Raw genomic sequence first — 17,922 nt, forward strand, 5'->3', positions numbered from 1 at the left:
CAAAATAAACATTACATGCCTATCCGTCAAAACTATCATCTGGCTGGCCAAGGGCAAATACCAATACCCCCCAGCCCCCCCACTTCTTCAGAGTGCTACACTTCCTTACAGAGGGGATTGTGCGTGCGTGTGTGTGTGTGTGCGTGTGTGTGTGTGTGTGTGTGTGTGTGTGTGTTGGGGGCTCAGAGGCTCCACCTCCGGACCGCACATTCCTGTGCCTGCCTCTGAGCCTCCGCTGGCCCAGATTTAACTAATACCTCCTCTAACAGTCCACACACACACACACAGATACACACACACACAAACACTCAAGGATACACATGCACGCACGGGCACGCACACACACACACACACACACACACGTGTGCACACACGCTCACATACACTCACACACACACACAAACATAGGCCTGCACGTACACATGGACACACGGACACATGACCACCCACACATTTCTAAAGTTCCACATCTTACCATGCAAATGTACTCTCAACCTCAACCAGTGTGTCCTTTTCCCAGAATAACAAAAAAACAACATCTAGGCCCATTTCGTAATAAATATTATCCATCTGACACAGACATAGACAGACACTCACTCACTCACTCCTCATTCCACAACTAGACAAAACTCCTTGAGACTGTGGTTGAAACTCCTACACAACCTCATCCGCCTCAGCGTCATTCATCTCTCGCTATCTCTCCCCCATCCAAGGCTCCTTTCAGGAACGTTAAACTAAGTTATGTTTGAGATGGGTCATGAGGGCCTGTCAGGAAGACTTTGGTTCCCCATCCTCCCACACAAGTGGATGTGGAACATCTCGGACAGCCGCACGCCCCCACTGAGCACCAGACCCACCGGGTCAGAACCGACTGAACTGGTCTGGTCTGCGCTCTTCATCCCCGTTCCTCTCGTTTCACCTGCATGAAAACACACACCGATGGGGCCACTGGGTTGCCATGGCGAGGTCGGAAACACAGCGAGGGGCGAGGAGGGGGCCTCTGACCACAGGGACCCCCTCATAGTTTCACCACACAGTGAAGAACTAGCATGTGCATTTGAGCATGTGTGTGTGTGTGTGTGTGTGTGTGTGTGTGTGTGTGAGAAAGAGAGGGGGGTACCATATCTCAGCAGGTTCCTGATTATAAAACTGTACAAGACAACACAAAAGACATCTCAATAAGCTCCCTTTGCTTCCCACGGAATATTGCAGAGCTGTCTTGTTTCAAAATAGTTCCAGTGCGCTGAAAAATGCCCTACCTGAAACACCCCATAAGAGTTTAGGCCACATGTACTGTAAATGTACTGTGCAGTACCATGCTCCCATAAACCCGACAGATTAAAACTCTTATTCGGTGTGCAACACAGTTAAAAGACATCCATATTTGAAATATAATCTGCAACAAGAACCCTTAAGCTAACCAAACAGGTGTGTACAAGTAGCCCTGCTAATATGCCAAGTTGACTTAGCAGTAATACCATGCTAAATGTAACTCTCAGACAAAAGCAATGTACACATATCAGCGTCACAATGTTTACCGTGTCAGAGCACTTATCAATGCCCACATCCATACACTACCACCACTACTACAGATTCTGTATAGGAAAGTCCAGCCCAAATGAAGACGTGGACAATGTCTGGCTGTCCTTACACATTGACTGACTGCATTAAAAGCACCTCCAGGCAACGGTCTTTGCCAGACAACTAGAACACACTCATTAATACATCAAAATGTCAGCACTTCACGAGAACAACGAAAAAGTGATCCCATATCATTCAGTCTTTGATACACGACACAGAAATCACAATAAAAAGAGAGAATCTTCTGTTTGTTTTGACAGACAGGGACAGACAACTTGCTACCACTAGAAATCACAGATTAGCCTACTGGAGCACATGGATGAATCAGCAGCCTGACGTTCAAACAGACCAATGTTTCAACATCACTATGGCCTCATCAGTCATCGCAAGGCTGTAAATCAAAGGCTGTGAATGCATCTGTGTGCTCCAAACAGTGCACTTTATTTTTGCAGATGCCTGAGAAGCACTTGATCAGTTACTTTTTGCCGGGAGATGAACAGAGAACCCCTTGACTTTCTGCTCTTTGGGACTGGGACAAAATGATCACAGCAACAGGTGTCTAGCAGACGCTGTCTACAGATCTGCCAGTCAAGAGGGAGAGGGGTCCAACACAGATCTGATAAAAACAAGGCAGACTCATCCACAGGGTTCTCAATCCTGCTCCTCTTTTCACCTCCTGTCCTGCATATCTTCTATCTATCGATTCTCCAAGTACACCTGATTGAAATCAGCATCCACAGGCCTACTGAAGGTGTATTCAGCTAATCAGGTGTATCAGTGACCACTCCAGTCTCTACTGCCGGTCTTGCTGTATCAGTTAATTATATTCTGACTCCAACTTGATCATCAATAGATTTAGGAACACAAGGTTTAGTGGAACATTGTATTTTAAATCAGACCATCAGTGGCATTCTATAAAGAATTTAAGACAGTCACATTTAACATTTTCACTACTGATTGAAGTGCAAACTGCATCTAACAGCATCCCTTATCTTCACATCAATTTAACACTTCCACAACATGCAGAAAAATCTAATCAGTTTATACTGTGCTACTGTCACACTTTTCCTCCTACAGGACGAGGCCTAGCATTATTCCGACGAGGCCTTACAGCAGCTGAGCTCGAGTATCTTGTCAGTAAGCATCCGCTTTCCTAGACATATGTAAGCGGGTCTATTTAAACTCACGATCAATAGTCATTTTGTTTCTCTGACACATTCTTAAGTGAAGTGAAGTTTTGCAACTTCTTGAACGATGTCGGACAGGCCTCCGCACCACAGGCTATTTCAGCAGTACCAGTCAGTGATGTGACAAACCATGGCTGGACTGGTATTTGCTACGGTTGAGGTGGGGGTCAGGGCGCCTATCAAAATCATATTTCAGTGACGGCTCATTTCTCACACAGTGAAACTTCATCGCACACTGGTTTCTTTGCTAAATATATATTTGGTTAGACAAATATTAGGAAGAGTGTTAATATTTCCAATAGCTGAATGGTGGGGTTCGTCGCTAATCCTAACGGGAACAATCCCCCTTTTGTGCACTTCCACGGCAAAAATCCATTGCAGTCACGGTGCATGCCCCAAGGCAACTGTAAACTATGTTGTGCTCTTGTTGCTCTAGTTTGCGGAGATATTTTTAAAATGTAGTTGGGGTTACGAACAATAGCTAGCTGATAACGTCTACACCTCAACTTCGACAAAGTGTTACCAAAATTCTCATTTGCACGTTCTGCAACTGAATATTGTGTTAACGTTAGCCTTCTTTAGCACGTTGTCGGCAACTTGCTAAAGTAACTTAGCTGCAGTTGGCATGTAAAAGAAACTTCGGAAACATTTCCTCATTCCTTTCTAACACTTTATCACTGCCCTTTCCAGTCTGTGCTTTAAGAACCGTCTTCGTCAACTTTGAAAAGTCTAATAGTGTTGTACGTAACGTTACCTGTCCCTAGGGTCAATCCAGCTGGTTTGCTTGGTATTGTGGTCTATATAAAATACTTTGCCGTCGTAATCCGTCGCCTGTTCCCAGCCGTCCGGTAACGGCAACTGTCCATTCCCTTTTCTAGGCATTGTCAGCTCCAAAAAGTTCCGCCATAAGTACGGAAAATAAAAAAGAACCTCCAGCAAGCTACAAAACTGCGTCCAGATCCATATTTCGCCCTCCCCTGTCCTCCATCTTAGTTCCTAACAGTCTGGACAGACATGAGTCCGTTCCCAGCCAGCAACTCATTAGCATATCATTAGCATAAATCTATTTGCATGCACATTCCTCAGAGCTACATTCCACGGGATTAACCCTTCAAGATATTACCAGTGGCAAATTTGTGTTGACAAGAAAACCTGTTGCACTGGCCCGATCAACTTCAAGTCAGACAGCACCATGAAATTAGTTTGCTAGTAGCAAAACTTTTCTTTATCTTATCTGTCTATCTTTCTGTATTTCATTTGTTCTTTATTCTTTACAAAATAAGACACATCTCATAAGAAAAAACTAGCCTATAACAACCAGTCAGTCATAGTCTTGTGATAATGACTGAAGCTATAATAATCCATTCATAAACAGTATATTAGGCCTATCTGTGAAAACAAACTCTGAATTATTTAGCTCCAGATGTTTTTTCTAAAGATGTAACTGAGCAAAGTCCAGGCAATAGGGTACCAATAAATTCCATTGTGTGATAAAGATGAATAGCATCAGAAGACCAAAGACACCGTCTGGACAAACTTAAAGACAACAAAAGATCTTGCTTAACAAATGATTTTTCATTGTCATGTATTATAGGCTACCCAATAGGCTATAATAATCATACACAACCAGAGAGAGAGAGAGAGAGATGCACATACAGAGAGAAGGAGAGCGAAGTCAACAATTGAATAATAATACTATGGCTAATTAATCAAACCGTTTATAACTTGCTGTCCACCTTTGACAAGCATGCCAGTCAGATGTATCCACCGATATGATAAAGAATGAGTCCTTTTTTTTTAATCCTCAATTATTGGTCATTGGGTCAGATGGTTTAAGTACATTATTTGAATTAATGCATTGTACTTGTTGCAATGTTTATTTGTTTAAAAGTGTTTTGCATTTTGCTCTCAGTTATTCCAATAATGATGGCTTGTGTTGTGGGTGTGGGTGCAAGTTTGACAGTGTATTTTAGGTGCATGCACACTGTGGTCAGAGCTGCGGCCAAGTCAGCCACACAAGTGGGTTGAGTCAGGTATGAGTTAATTAATAAAAGATAGACAGATAGATCAGAATTGAACACTTTGGTTTATTAAATTTCACTTGGAGAGGTCTCACCCATTCAGTCCCTGTGACATAGCTTCCCACCGCCTGTATCGCTGCCAAACTCGCGCCCTGTGTGTTTCAGGCAGAATGAAATTATGAGATGATCTAGGGCCCATTGCATGTATTAAGAGAACGGGGAGGCAGGAGGCAGAGCAATATTTCAATTGAAAAGTCTCACAACTGGAAAAATGGCAAAACTGAGAAAAAGTGCTCATCTTTCTCTCTCTCTCTCTCTCTCTCTCTCTCTCTCTCTCTCTTTCATACACACACACACACACACACACACACACACACACACACACACACATAGTTCTATTTCTGCTGAGAAAGCAAGATGAAATAAATCATTCACACATCTCCAGTAAACATCTGACTTTTCTTCTGTCTCCCGACTCAATTTGGTGGTTGATGGACACTTCACACCTTTGTCTTGCATCTGCTGAACAAGCTGGAGTTGAATTTAGAAATGGGAAAGTTCTACTTTGCCCCATTCTTCCTGTCACCTGTGATGAATGGTTGCTGGAGGCCTGTTAAATGGTGTCTTTCCTGCGGAACGGCGTGCTTGTTGTCTCATCGAGGGTTGTCATCTCATTGTGAAAGGGGATATTTTTAAAACCGTAGCCACAGATAGAACACTCAAAGGTCACACAAGGCTGGCCTGCACTGAAGTTCAAATGAGTTTCATTCTTTTTTTCATTTTTTTTTAAAGAGAATTAAACATGCTTGTGTTATCCATAGTTAATTGACTGTGTCATCCATAGTTAATTGAATCACAATGCATGGAAATATCTACCATTCACAATATGGGGTTCATGGGACTTTTGTAGTTAAATCACGTCATCTCAGGTCATTTTTGTCATATGCACCACGTCTTCGACCTGGTTTAATTACATCTGCATCTCAGCAGCTCATCTTGCTTTGTGAAGTGTTTTAGCAGTTATCTTGTCCATCACACACTCCCCTCCTTGTGTTCCACAGATTTGGCCTGGAATTGGCCATTTCTTTTTTTTCATTTCCATTTTTAAATATTCCATTTCTAAAACTGAGCGTTAACTAGCACTTTTATTAAGGAGAACAGCCAGGTTGTTTTGAGGAGATACAAAAATTGAAGCAGAATGTTACATAGTCTCCTTACAGTGGACTCATCTCCCCTTTGAGTAGGCCTAGTTGTTTGCCATTAAACGTTTCAGCTACACAATGGCACAGAACATTCTTAGTAATCTGTTTATATACGAGTTGTATCTCGTTGTTTCTTGTGGCAAAACAGATTGGTCAAGTTAAAGCTTATTTGTCATGGAAGGAAAACTGTACAAGGAAATGTTGGTGTCAGTGAGGTATTTTAAAAAAACCCTATGTAAATACCAAAATAAACACAAACAGACAATGACAACAGACAACAAGATCAGTAAAAGTGTGTGGCATAAAAATAAAACTAAATCATAGCACAAATCCCACCTGAGACCATGACAGCCATAGCCTAATACAAGTTTTTAGGAACAGCAAAAAGCAAAAGGCAAAATGAAGCGCTTATCATCATTTAGTAACTGAAGTGTGATAAAGAGGATATTATCTTATTGTCCATATTCAAATGGATAGAGCCTATTGCATTAACATGCACCCTAGGAGTTCATATAGGCTAGGTGTTAGGCCTAGCTCATTCTATCTTATTAGCCTAGTATGGCCTACTCCCCAGTCGCCTACAGTATTGTAGTAAAACCACTGAATAATAATTGGCTTCATTGTTTGCTTGTCCATTCTGGATGACTTATTATTTTAAATGCGTTTGGCAACCACAAGATTTCACACGATCCTTCATTCCGAAGCAGAGAGTTTTGCCCAAACGAAGGCCTATATGAGGTAGGAACTGTGTTAGAGAGAGACATCATGGCATAAATTGAGATTGTAGCCCTATTGATCCCGAGCTGATGACACGTCTAACGACGACAGACCACTTCACTGCCACGTGGTGGACAAAGAGAGTATTGCCGTTTGTAGGATGTTTGCTCTGAGTGGATTACTTTCTCTTGCAAAGTCTATGTTTATATTACTTCCACGTATTTTCGTCAATGTATTTTTCAAGATCAAATGGTCAGTATGAATTTCCAGATTATAGTGTGCTATAACGCAGGTTTTTATAGTTATGCAGCTAAGGCTTTACAGTATTTCCAACCTCGTAATGAAGCCATAGACTGTAAAAAATAGCGCAGATGTGTGGCCATATAATTTCTAAAATGTTCTGTAGCGTAACAGCTGTTACAGCTATGTGCACCCTCGTAGGCCAATGAGTAAATGACGTAGCCTACGCGTAAATCAAGACACTCCCGCGAACATCTTTCCCGCGAAATTTGCCCGGAAGTTGAAGATTGCTCTTTCTAACCTGTTTCTAACCTTATCAGAGGAACGGCAGAACTCCGCACGTGTATCATCCACAGTTGACAATAATAATTTCCAACGATGAGTGAAGACACGAATGGAGAGCCAACAACCTTAAACGGGTAAATCGCATGTGGCCTATTTCTTTCCAACATCTAAGAGAACGTCAAACCAGAAACAGCACGAATGCACAGCACAGTTTTAGGAAGGGTTGTTATCCGGTGTTCTTTGAAGTGTGATTTGTTATTGGCCAGAGCCCCAGTTCTACATATGTCCTGTCACGTTGGCATACATAACGTAACGCAGATTAATTTAGCGGAAATATCTGGGTGAGTGATAGATTTCGGATAAATGCTCTGCCATTGCTTTAATTATGAGTAAGTTGGCCTTCCACGTCGTTTTCCCCACGCCAGGAAGAGATGTCATCTGATGCCAGCAACATGCATGCTATCTTTTCTTGCCTCACTCGTTGATTCGGGGAGGTTTTGTTTTGTTTTTTGTTTTTTGTTTGTTAAAGCATTACAACTTAAACCTGTTGGCGTACGCTTGCATAATACGGGGAATATATGCTTCACTGTCACATTGCCAGATATGGACAGGCTTGGCTTGAAGAGAGCACAATATTGTTTCGTGAAACGGCTCTTTAGTCTTTAAAGAACCACTTGATAAGCTGACAGCTCATTACAAGCTGAACACTTTCAATCTGGTCAAACAGTAGCCTACCAACAGTAAGTAGTGTTTTCCTACAATCCTTTAGCCTTCTCCTACAAGACTTTCAGGGACAACACGGGACATCACAGTTCGAGTCCTTTATAGTAGTGAAATGACAACTTGACAGTCACAGTGACCCATACTGTTGTGGTATTCTGAGACTTTGAGCCCGAAGTTGAATGTGCAGAATCTATCTGCAGTTTAGCTAGAGCAACTTTAACTGGACTAGACTATTTGAGTTTAACATCATGGTTAAGACATTGAAGCTCAAAAAGTCAGCTCAAAATCTCCCTTTATGCAGACCAGAGGCAGCGACTGTTTCATTTTAAGTGTATGGCCATACGTCGACAACATGCCTCTTCATGCAAACAGGAATCGAACCCATAGACATGAACTACAGTATCTTGCTTCGCCTATGTATTATAATCTTTGGATAGACCTAAACCACCACCTATTGTGGTGCTTTATCTCACTGTACAGTATAGACAGAGGTGTTCTAATGAGTAGACACAGCACTCTCACAGAATCTCTCATAGCAAGGTATGGGGTTACCGGTAGTTCATAACGCAGACATGGCAGTCGTCTACACTTACTTCTCCCCTTCTGCCTTCAGAAGTTGACATGTATAAATTATGCCATACCCCTACCATGTGTGTGGTCTCACAGCTGGAGCAAGGTTGTTGTCCTCGTGAAGTCTTGCGCAGGTGCCATTCTGCCTGAAATGGGCTCTGCATGTTAAGTGTCCAAAATGTTTTGCAATATGGCCGCCGAGTGGAGGGGCTTGCCTAAAAGAACGTGGGTATGGATCACTGATTATTCAGTCGTTGTGCACACGGGTGGGCTTTTTTGGATCCGTTATAATAGGCTTAACCACCTCTTCAGGTGAGAGTGGCGCATTTATCAAGGGGTAAAGGGTAAGAAGAAAACACACAACACACCAAAAAATATCAGCCTGGAGGGAGCTCTAACTCTGCGCTTCCTACCCATCTGCCTACTCAAACCATCGCTGAAAGGTCCTTGGTGGCAGAGAAGAGGTGTGAACAGTGCCACCCTTGGCCTCCTCTTCACCACCCACACGGGCATGAAGAGGTGCCCACTTCACCCCAGGGTGCCTCTCAAGAGTGCAGCCTTAACCTCCTTGTGCCTCGCCAAGAGGAACCTTTAGCCCCCGTCTGTCTCACAGCCTGTGCTCATCCAACTCCTCTTGTACATTCAGCTTGAGTGTGTATGTGTGTGTGTCTCGCTGTGGCTGACAATGAATATGGCAAGGGAAATGGTTTGGTTATTATTACATTTGTTTTGGAGAGCCTGAAATTAAGCAAGACTCAAAAGCCCTCCTGACTGACTGACTCGGTGAGTACAGCGAGATTTGAATAATGAGGAGCGCAATCTCTGTTTTGAGAATGCTTGGCGTGAGACACACACACACACACACACACACACACACACACGGTCACGCGCACACACACACACACACACACACGGTCACGCGCACACATACACACACACACACACACACACGCGGTCACGCGCACACACACACACACACACACACACACACACAAACACCACAGAGCTGGAAGGTGCACCATTCTAGAGAGACAGTAATTTCTGTCAATGGGATTGTCATAGCTGTAGATGTTTGCATGCTATTCACGTGTTCTTAATCTTAGGTTTTCAGCCAGAGCTAAATGTGAGTGCGAACCATTTCAGACTTTGGCACACCAGCATTGCTTTTTTCACGTTTGTTGCTCTTTTCTGCTTGGCAAAATGTCCACCTGTGCAATTCTCAAGTGAGCCCAGCACACCTGTGAGGGTTGCTTGCTTTTTTTTTTTTTTTTTTTTAATCACAAGCAGGTAATTTTCTTTCACTCCAGCCGAGGCTGCCTGCCAAAAACAAAAGCACAAAGAAAGAGACGTATATTGAAGCACCAGGCGGACTGCTGGCAAGAGCGATAATCTGTGTGGCTCGCCAAAATTTATTTAAAAAAAATAAATAAAAATCCGTCCGCCGATTCCTCAAGTGGTGGCCCCCGAAGGTGCAGAGCCACATTATCCCAGCCTTCATCCCCCCCAGCTGGACTGCCACTTTAGCAATCAGGGCCCATCTCAGCCTGGACCAATGGCAGCCCTGGGACTAATGCGCCCACCCGCATCTCATTAAGAGGCTTCCGTGGGCATGACGAGACATAATGGGCCGTGCACCGCTCCCGCGCCAGATGGTGCCAGCGCATTGGCCTGAAAGGGACGGCGGGCAAAAGGGGTTTCCGTCCCGCACGTGGCGAGACTGCAAAGCGGGGTCCGCTCTGTTAGATGGATGAACAGCCAGCCTACTTATGGCACAGTTTTATTGTGTATTAAGTGTTTAATGATCATCTTTTGTAGGAATCTGGACCAACATGGCAGATATGTTGTGCATATTGTTATATTAGTGAACAGACTGGCAATAGTGGAAATAATTCCTGAAATATTTCTTCAACATCGCAGATTTGTTAGTCAGTGTTTGCTTTAGATCTGTCTACTTCTATTCTCAGTGGAAGGCCTAGTTGGTCTTAAATGTCGCAGATGTAAACTTGTGATCCTACACAAACATTCCAAGTATAGGCTATTTACACACGGATCATTTTGTATCGTCTCTCGCCTCGTCTCGTCTCTGAGGACCCCCGGTCGCCTCCGTAACGCTCATTTGAAGCCGCAGCCTTTTATTTTCGCAAAGGCAGCGCTGCTGTTTAAAGCAGCAAAGTGATGCCATTAGGCCGCTTCAACACACCCTAGGCCCAGCCACGACGGACTGGCAGTGGAGTTTTCAAAGCCTTAACGAGGCCCGCACTCCCACACAGGTCTTTGATTTGTCTCCCCTCGCAGCCTCTAGGGTAGCCGCGGATGAAATGGCTGCATGGACGCCTCGTCTGTTTTTGGGGGGGAGCTGGGGCAGAGGAGGGGGGGTGCAAGAGAGGGGGGGGGGGGACTGGCGAGGCTGGCAGTGGCGCCAGACTGTCCGGGCTCTCGTTGGTCGCAGGTGGCTTGCCTTTAATCGGCGACTCCAGCTCAGACCTGCCGCGGGGAGCGAGAAGGCGGCGGCGGTGGCGGTGGCGGTGGCGGCGGGGCGCTGCAGAATTCATGTCCCGTGTCAGAGCCAGTCACCTCGCTAATGATGGATGAAGGCCCACAGCTCCGTGGTGACGCGCTAAATAATGATGCCCCTTTCAAAAAAACCTGATGCGCTGCCGAGGATGCGTGGACTGCAGAACACACACACACACACACACACACATACACACACACACACACACATTTGGTTCAGACTGTAATTACCATGGACAATCTGATCTCCGTTGCCAAAATGGGCCTTTTCCTTCCTTCAGAAGTGGCTCAGGTGGCCGGCAGAATCACAGACGGGTGAAGTATGTGCTTCCCTGCAATCAGCAGTGCTGGGACTCATTTTAGTGAGGGGGAGAGTGTGCTGTGTTTTGAAAAGCCTCATCTTGACCAAAGACTGCCCCCCCCCCTTCTTGTCCTGCCCTTACCTTTCCTGTGCTTTGTCCTCCTGTGTCCCCACTCCAGCACAGCGGCATTTCCAATTCTCGGTCTTCCCAAAAAGTCTTTTAATCTGCCGTCTCTCTCTTCTTAGTGTCTTCTACGTGTAGCTTTTACTGTGGTTTTAATGTCATTTAATGTCCTTCTGTTGCATCTGCATGTGTTTGACTGTCTTGTGTCCACCTTACACCTCAGATCTCAGTCTCCCCTGGATGTTTTTCCTCTCTCTCTCTCTCTCTCCCTCCCCTTTGACGTTGGGTTCAGAGCGATATGCCCACTGGGAAGAGAGAGGACCTGGATTGGCCTAAGTACTTTGGATTTCATTCTCTCCCTCTCTCTTTCTCTCCCTCCTTCTTTCTTTCCTTCTCTCTCCCTCTCTCTCCCTCTCTCTGGTGTAGGGTGCAGAGCGAGATGCCTGTTGTGACCAGTGACGTGCCCATTGGGAAGAGGGAGGACTACCTGGAGTGGCCCGAGTACTTCATGGCGGTGGCTTTCCTGTCTGCTCAGAGGAGCAAAGACCCCAGTTCTCAGGTACGGCTGCCTAGAAGTCCACCGAACTCTCCAGCCATCTGTCACTCGCTCACACTCCCTTCTGCGCCTGTTCTGATAATCCCCTTTTCCATAAAACTTTTCTCCTCTTCACTCCTTTTTTAATGTTTTTTTTCTCCCCTTTTCCCATTCACGTAGTTCTGTCTCTTGCAGTCTTTGTTCCTGCTTATCTTCTGTCAGTTTCTCTTTGGATGTCTGTCTCGCTCTATCTCTCTCAATCTTGATCTGTGTGTGTGTGTGTGTGTGTCTGTCTGTCTGTGAGTCTATCTCAGACTCTTCCTCTCGCACCTCCAGCTGGGAGCTGATGCAAAAGCCCCAGCCCTATTCCCATCACCACCACGCCTGCCCGCCTGCCCCCCTGCCCCCCTGCCCCCCCCTTCCACTTTTCCCCCTGCCTGCCCCTCCTTCCTCTCCCCAGCACGCCCGCCCTCTCTCTCCCTGCACCCCTCAGTATGAAGCCTGAAAAATTAACCGGCCTGCCAGGCCCATCACGGTCCAGGGTTGGCCAAGAGCCAGAGGCGGAGACCCCAGCACCCAGGAGTTCTGTGGTGGGCCTTTTGAACAGGCTCGGTAGGGCCCCAACCCAGACCTGGCCCTGTCCTGCCAATGGAGGGGGGGGGGGGGGGGGGATTGGGGGGATGGCTGGGCCTGTCAGCTGGTGGTTGTTTGTGTCCATGCGGCTGCCCTCTTCGTTGCATGTCAGGTTTGATTGACTTGGAAACAGATTTATTTCTTTTTTTTTGCAGTGAAAGTTACTTTACTTGATACACATGACTCTGTAACTTTGCGATAAGACTTGTGTTGACTTGAGTTGGGAACAGTAGAGAAGTAGAATGCACGCAGAAAAACTGTGTGTGTGTCTATGTGATGAGTATTTTTTTATGGCTTTTTATGGGTTTATGTCATATTTTCAGATGTTGCCATTTTCTCTTTTTAATTGATTGTGCTTTAAAAAACACAACAGAATGCTGCACTGGTGTGCACAGCCAGGATGGTGTGTTGTAGATGTAATTCATTCTACTGTATATACAGTAGGTGCATCGCTCTCACACTATGGCTTGCATCATCTCATTCCTCCAGGATACTCCACATCAAAGAAAATTGTGCAGATGCATTTTTTTCTTTTTAATTTTCTCAATGTATACTAAGTGTGTGTGAGGGTGTGTATGGCTGTAGGCTTGCTGCCCCCCCCCCCTCCCCACACACACACATACCCCTCAATAAGTGTGTCCTTGTGGGAGAACCAGGGGCCAGGCTACTGTGTGGGGCACAGCAGGGCTTCCCATGTCCCACTAACCCTGCGCAACCCCTCCCAGCATGCACCTCTGCCGGAGCTTGCCAGCCACACCTGCTGCAGGGAGTTTGGGGGAGACATCAGGCCAGGATGGGGGGGAGTTTGAAAAAATATACCAAAAGATAAGGAAGAAACGACAGCAGAGAGAGAGAGAAACAGGGAGGAAAGGATAAAGCAGAGGGTGTGTTTTTCCCTACTTGCACTCCGTGTAGCGGCAGAAGAATTTTTTATTTATTTCTTTGGTCTTGTTTGTGTGCGCAGTAGCCAGAGTATTTTCATTGTATGTAGATAATGAGGTAGTTGAGAGATGAGCAGAGAGAGTATCATGGTGAGGGCTTTTCCTTTGAACTCCTGCCTGCGCGCGACTAGAGAGAAGGAGACTCTCTCTCTCCCCCTCTCTCCCTCGCTGCTGCCGATCGCCGGTGCTTTTCATTCCGCGTCTCTTCTGTGTCTGAGTAAATACTCATCTCTGTAAGGGGCGCCGGGAACAAGTGAAAGTTAACTACCAACAGTGATTCACTTTCCTCACAAGAACACGCTGTGCCTTTTATGAGAAGCGATTTTTGTGTGTGTGTGTGTGTTTGCCTGCATGTGTGACTTGAACATGAATGTAAGCACACACACTGTCATCGTTAGGGTATAACCACGGTCCTAACACTTAATGCTGCACGCCGTGGAGAGGGCGTGTGTGTGTGTGTGTGTGTGTGTGTGTGTGCGCCTGTGTGCCTGTGTGTGAGAGATGGCTGTTTAGTGCGAGCACTCCGGTCCGTACGCGTGATCTCTCGGCCGTGCCAGTCGTCTCTCTCTCGGCCTTGGCCGGCGGAGGAGGAGGAGAGACGTGGGCGCAGCAAGAGCAGCGTGTCGGCCGCGCTTCCCCGCTGGTCGGGCGCCGGGATGGTGAAGGGGCTCGGTGCTGGGCAGAGATAGCCAGGGGTGAAGCAGAGAGAGAGAGAGGGGGAGAGAGAGAGAGAGGGCGAGAGAGAGAGAGAGAGAGAGCGAGCACGCTACTCTGGCACAGCGCAGATCAAAGGAGCGGACCCCCCGAGGAGCAGCGCCCTCCGCCGCTATTTGATGTTGCATGACAGTGCTGCTGCTGCAGAGCTAGATACATGCCAAGGCCAAGCATGGGCGCTTCTACGCCAAAAATCTGTAATTGTGTGTATGTGATCGACAGAGAGAGCTGCGTGAGTGAGTGAGTGAGTGAAGGTGTGTGTGTGTGTGTGTGTGTGTGTGCGCGTGCGGCATGTTCGTGCGTTCGCGCGCGCGCACGGGCGTACACATTTGTCACCGTAGGTTTTTATAAGCTCAGTGTTAAGTTAAATCATTACATGGTCATGTGGTTTTTTTTTTCTGGATAATCTTTTCTCATCTTTTCTGCAGATTTCTTGATTCTGTTTTGTTTTAATGGAGGCAGGTTGGCGCAGATGAGGTGAGGTGGCTTTATCGGAGCTCCTCCTTGGCGTGACGCCCGCGTGGCATGCCAATTCCACATCAGTGGCGTCGTGCGTTTGATTTCAGACACACCGTTGTATTTTTTTGGGGGGGGGGGAACTTCTTAACGCCATTTGGCTTCCTCTAATTGGCATCCCTTAGAAGTTGCTCCCAGCTGGAATTGTCTTCTGCTTCTTTGCACAACCCCAAATCGGCTAACCTGAATAACTTACCCCCCTACCAACACATAAAGGTACATACACACACACACACACACACACACACACACAGTCTCGATTCAAAACTTTCAATCCACTGCTGTGCTCCATTTACACACAGTGGAAACTCTCAATGCAAATTTGGCAGGAGTCGTGCATGGTGGGGAGGAAGAATAGGAGCGGGAGGCAGGTTTCAAAAGAGCTCCTATCAAGGGCCGGCTTTTGTTGGCCGTGAAGTGGGCTGCCTCCAGCTCAGCGTCCGTCTCGGTGACGTCCATTCATTTGGTTTGGGCGGCCCACACCGAGCACGCTGATGGGTCACTCACAATGAAGTTGAGTTGGCAGAAGAAGAACGCCCCCCCCCCCCCCCCCCCCCTCCTGTCCTGTCCTGTCCTGTCCTGTCCTGTCCTGTGTTCTTCTATTGCTCTGGAGTCTCTTCCTTTCTGTCTTTGTGAGCGCCTGAAGTCTCGCTGCTCTTTGCTGTCTCCTCGGCTGGAGATGTGGCGAGCAGGGACGTCTTCTGTTGACTAGTTCACCGTCCTGCCTGTCTGCCTTTTTTTTTGTGGCCACTGGTTTTGTTTTTTGCCGAAACGTCCCCTTCTCTTGAATTCAGCTGACTCACGTCGACGTTTTTCCTTTCTGTCCAAGGTTGGGGCCTGCATTGTGAACCCGGAGAATAAGATTGTGGGCATCGGCTACAACGGGATGCCAACGGGTGCAACGATGACCTGCTACCCTGGGCACGTGCTGCAGCTGACAGGCTGGACACCAAATATCCCTATGGTGGGTAGCAACTCCGACTTCTATCATGACAAAGTACATACATTTACATTATTTACATTTATCAATTTGACAGATCCTTCTGTCCAAAGCGACATGTCCGCTTACTCATGTCAATTATATTACAAGAACCATTGTCCGCGGAGCCCTCCTCCTTAACCACTACACTACCACCGTCCCTACGTATATTATACGTGATCAATATAAGCCAATGTATGGATCATTTAAGGTATAGGTATGTTGATGCTGTGGTCTAGTGGATCAATATTCCACACAGTGGCGTGCATAAATGTATGCACCCTGTTCATCAACATCTTGGATACACAGCAGTTGCTTATTTCTGGATTTTGTGAAGCAGTTGTATGTAAGCCTACATATGCAGTTATGCGTTTGCCTACGTAGCTGGAGTGGATAATTGCACACATAGCACAGTTTGCGATCAATCAGCGGATACCTAAGCACTTTAAGTGAGGGAAAGAAGAGGCGCACCTGCTCTGCAATTAGCCACTCAAGTTTTGTGAGACCAGTTCCGCAGCGCGGCGAGATGTTGGCAGGAGCGGGAGAGTGAGTGGATGGCGAGCTTCTGCTTAATATAGCCCGCGCAGCTGTACGAGCAGGGAACTGCAACCTCTACGCCCCCCCCGGAGCGCGCGCCCATACGGTGAGCTCCCACCTGCCGCGCACAAGCCCCCTCACCCACCCACCCAGCTCACACACACATACACACACACCTCCCCACTGCCGCCCCCTGCTGGTTTGCACAGCTGTGCCGCTCCGTGAGCCTGAGCCGTTCGCCAGATTCCGCCCCCCCCCCCCCCAACTGACCCTGAACTTACAACATCCTCTTCGCTCATCCACTCGTTCACCACATAGAGCATTAAATCTGCCCATTCACTACGTAGTACACTTAATCCACTCATTCACTATATAGTGCACTACATTCACTCATTTGCTACATATTGCATTAAACCCACTCATTCACTACAACCGTACACTAAATCCATTCATTCACTGCATAGTACTATAAAGCCACTCATTCACTATATAGTGCACTGCATTCACTAATTCGCTATAGTGCATTAAATCTGCTCATTCACTACATAGTACACTAATTCACTACGTACTACACTAAATTCACTACATAGTACACTACATTCATTCATTCACTATAGGACACCAGATCCACTCATTCACCAATCCATTCATTCCATACATGTTACACCAAATCCACTCATTCCATACATGTTACACCAAATCCACACCTTCACTGTGTAGTGCACTAAATCCACTCATTCTGTACATACAGTAGTACACCAAATCCACTCCTTCACTGTGTAGTGCACTAATAGAGTGAATCATGGCAATCTCATTCATTGTATAGGGCACTGTGTATGGAATGAATGGATGTTCTCAACTCGAGCAATGCTGTTTCCCCAAATCCCTCGTCTCGCTTCATCTTATCTTGGCATCGTCTGTTGCATGGCAGCCGTGCCACAATGCTGATGCCACGTGCAGATGCTCTGGGGCGGCGTGCTGCGGGGTGAAGAGACAGACCTGAAGCTGGCGCTGGTGCTGATGCTGATGCTGATGCTAGCAAGATCTCAGATTAGCAGGTGAGGCTGTCATGGCAGAAGGTTGTGACTGATGGAGGAGGAGATTGGCTCCCTGAGGTAGAGTGATCGGTGTTGCAAGATTACCAGCTGCAGCAGCAGTAGAAGTAGCAGAAGAAGACACTGGTAGGTGATGCAGGACAGCTCTAGTAGTGCCCAACAAGCCCAGTGGAGCTGGAGTGGATGTTGGTGGCTGTAGTAGTGGAGGTGGCTGTAGTAGTGGAGGTGGATGTTGGTGGCTGTGTAATGGAGGTGGATGTTTGTGGCTGTAGTGATGGACGAGCACCTCTCAGGGAGGTGGATTTTGGTGGCTGTAGTAGTGGAGGTGGATGTTGGTGGCTGTAGTGTTGGAGGTGGATGTTGGTGGCTGTAGTGTTGGAGGTGGATGTTGGTGGCTGTAGTGATGGAGGTGGATGTTGGTGGCTGTGGTAGTGGAGGTGGATGTTGGTGGCTGTAGTGGTGGAGGTGGATGTTGGTGGCTGTAGTAATGGAGGTGGATGTTGGTGGCTGTAGTAGTGGAGGTGGATGTTGGTGGCTGTAGTGATGG

General features: G+C 46.7%; 2 protein-coding genes across 2 annotated transcripts in view; one reads left to right on the forward strand and one right to left on the reverse strand.

Moving 5' to 3' along the window:
• Positions 1–3,745, reverse strand: part of LOC134065423 (protein WWC2-like) — a 53,305-nt gene extending 49,560 nt beyond the window's left edge. The window contains exon 1 of the mRNA XM_062520547.1: positions 3,523–3,745. Coding sequence (XP_062376531.1) covers positions 3,523–3,650 — 128 coding nt within the window. The 5' untranslated portion in view covers positions 3,651–3,745. The remainder of the gene's footprint in view (positions 1–3,522) is intronic.
• Positions 3,746–7,193: 3,448 nt separating this feature from the next.
• The window catches only part of dctd (dCMP deaminase), a 33,223-nt gene continuing 22,494 nt past the window's right edge, over positions 7,194–17,922 (forward strand). Inside the window, 4 exon segments of the mRNA XM_062554713.1 lie at positions 7,194–7,367; positions 11,892–12,024; positions 15,634–15,694; positions 15,697–15,768. Coding sequence (XP_062410697.1) covers positions 7,327–7,367; positions 11,892–12,024; positions 15,634–15,694; positions 15,697–15,768 — 307 coding nt within the window. The 5' untranslated portion in view covers positions 7,194–7,326.

Source organism: Sardina pilchardus, chromosome 2 (assembly GCF_963854185.1).
Source record: "Sardina pilchardus chromosome 2, fSarPil1.1, whole genome shotgun sequence".
NCBI classification, from domain to species: Eukaryota; Metazoa; Chordata; class Actinopteri; order Clupeiformes; family Clupeidae; genus Sardina; species Sardina pilchardus.